At 65.3% G+C, this 1,994-nt stretch overlaps 1 protein-coding gene across 1 annotated transcript in view; it reads right to left on the bottom strand.

Moving 5' to 3' along the window:
• Positions 1-279: 279 nt before the first annotated feature.
• The window catches only part of LOC146592770 (coenzyme Q-binding protein COQ10 homolog B, mitochondrial-like), a 2,751-nt gene continuing 1,036 nt past the window's right edge, over positions 280-1,994 (bottom strand). The window contains exons 2-5 of the mRNA XM_085310431.1: positions 1,759-1,869; positions 1,461-1,650; positions 862-963; positions 280-728 (exon numbers count right to left, since the gene is read on the bottom strand). Of these exons, the coding sequence (XP_085166557.1) occupies positions 561-728; positions 862-963; positions 1,461-1,650; positions 1,759-1,869 (571 nt within the window). The 3' untranslated portion in view covers positions 280-560. The remainder of the gene's footprint in view (positions 729-861; positions 964-1,460; positions 1,651-1,758; positions 1,870-1,994) is intronic.

Consider the following 1,994-nt stretch of genomic DNA (forward strand, 5'->3'; position numbering starts at 1 on the left):
GGGGCCGGCCCCGCGCGCAGGGCAGCCCGCGCGGACGCCGGGGCCGGGCCCGGGTGTTCCCGGGGGCCCTGCCCCGGGGCTGGTCACAGAGCTTCGGCAGCGGGTGTGAAATGAGGGAGGCTGCAGCGTCCCCGCTCCTGGCCTCCCCTGTCCCCGTTTCGTCTTCCTGTGCCTGTGACCAGCTGAATCCGTTCTTGCTGCTACTGCTTCGCTTCCCAGAAGGTTCAGAGGCTGCAGAAAGGCAACAAAACCCCAGGCGGAAGCACGGGGAGAAGAATGTTCCGAGCAGGCAGTCTTCACACCAAGTTTTATTGATGGAACATTATAAATAGAGCATTTGCGGTCGGTTTCTGTGAACACCTGTAAGCACCACTGAACAGACCTAGAGAAGAGGCATTTGGTCCTTGTGTCAACAGCATCAAACAGAAACAGGGATTAGAAAAATAAATTATCTCCAGGGCAGCTGGGTTAAATAGACATAAATAGGATGAGGCCCTGAACAGGACCAGTAATAAGAGTTCAACCACAAAGAGAGCAGTGAAGATGGGACTGCGGTGCACTCAGGCGCAGCATGTTGCCCGGTGGTGCCGGGGGGGCAGGACGGCAGCCTGCGGCCCAAACAGCTTCCCCGCCTGGCCCTCGAAGGCTGACACCATCTGCTTCACCACCTCGTCGAGGAAGAGGCTGGCCAGATGGGAGTGCAGCRCTGACCTGAACTCGAAGGAGATCTGGAAGGGAGCAGAGGCTCAGTGGGCCTGGAGAGCAATCCAGGGGCTGGCAGCACCCCCCGCACAGTGGTGGMGGATGGCACCCGCAGTGCTCATCCCCCCCCGCCCTCCCCGACTGGCAGCCAGCACTCACAGAGAAGTCCAGCGAGCAGGTGTCCTGCTGCCCCGGCAGCCCCGGCCCGAACCGCCACAGCGTATCCAGGTGCCTGAAAAGCCGGCAGTCCTTGCACACAGCCTGTGGGACAGGAGAAGGCACGTCAGCTGAGACCGAGCCACCACGAGCCGCTCGGAAAAGGCTCCGCTTGCTCCGCTCCCAAACTCCATGCATTGCCCCAACTGGTGCTGAGCTGAGCAGCGGAGAAAGCCCTATCCCCTGTTATTTGCTGTTGTGCTGTATGGCCCTAGACACCAGCTGGGACAGCTTGAGAGCCCAGGCTGCCTCTGCTGTCCATCAGCTCCAGCACTACTTGGTGCCAGGTCTCCTTCCGTGGGGCCAGATTTGGGGCTCCTGAGCTGGGGGGCAGGTGGTCTCACCATGCCGCTGTCTCGGGACGGATGTGGGTGCAGTCCCAGGTGAGAGCCGGGAGAACCGCAGCTCTGCTGCGATGCCCAGCGTCTTCCCCTCCGGCTCCCCGCCTCACAGGGCTCTGCTCCGTGAAYGCAGTCCAGAACTTCACCTGACCCAGCAGCCCTTGGCTCCCGTTGTGCCAGCCCGAGCCCGCCAGCGCCCACCTGGATCTGCCGGGTGCTGAAGTAGATCTCAGAGATGTAGCGCTCCACGAGGGGCGGGAAGCCGACCTCCAGCTCTGCCCGCATGACCCCGCTGCGGCACGACAGCACTTTGGAGCGGCTGCACCACGGCACGAAGAGCTGATAATCCTTGACGTTGGCCACCAGGTCATACATCTGCTTGGCCGAGTACCTGGGAGCCGAGGAGTGGGTCAGGCGCCCAGGCGGGGCTGCAGGGCCCCCAGCCCCATCCCGGGGACCTGCTGGGGCAGCAGCTCCGGGGAGCGGGGCACGGACTCACCCCAGGACGCGCTGCTCCGCATAGCTGGTGCGCCCGGTGCCCACGAGGCTCAGGAAGGGCCGCGCTGGCTGCCTCGCTGGGGGCCGCCGGGGGCCCGCGGGCCCCAGACACCTGGACGGGAGACGGGTCAGAGCCGGCCCGGCGCCCCGCGCCGCCCCCCCGCCCCGGTCTCGGCCTCACCGGGAGGCGCCGTCGCAGCCCGCAGCCGCCCGCAGCGCCCCGGGCAGCGCCCGCCC

Source organism: Rhea americana, unplaced genomic scaffold (genome assembly GCF_003343005.1).
Source record: "Rhea americana isolate MKP2758 unplaced genomic scaffold, rheAme1 scaffold_319, whole genome shotgun sequence".
In the NCBI taxonomy this organism is placed as follows: domain Eukaryota; kingdom Metazoa; phylum Chordata; class Aves; order Rheiformes; family Rheidae; genus Rhea; species Rhea americana.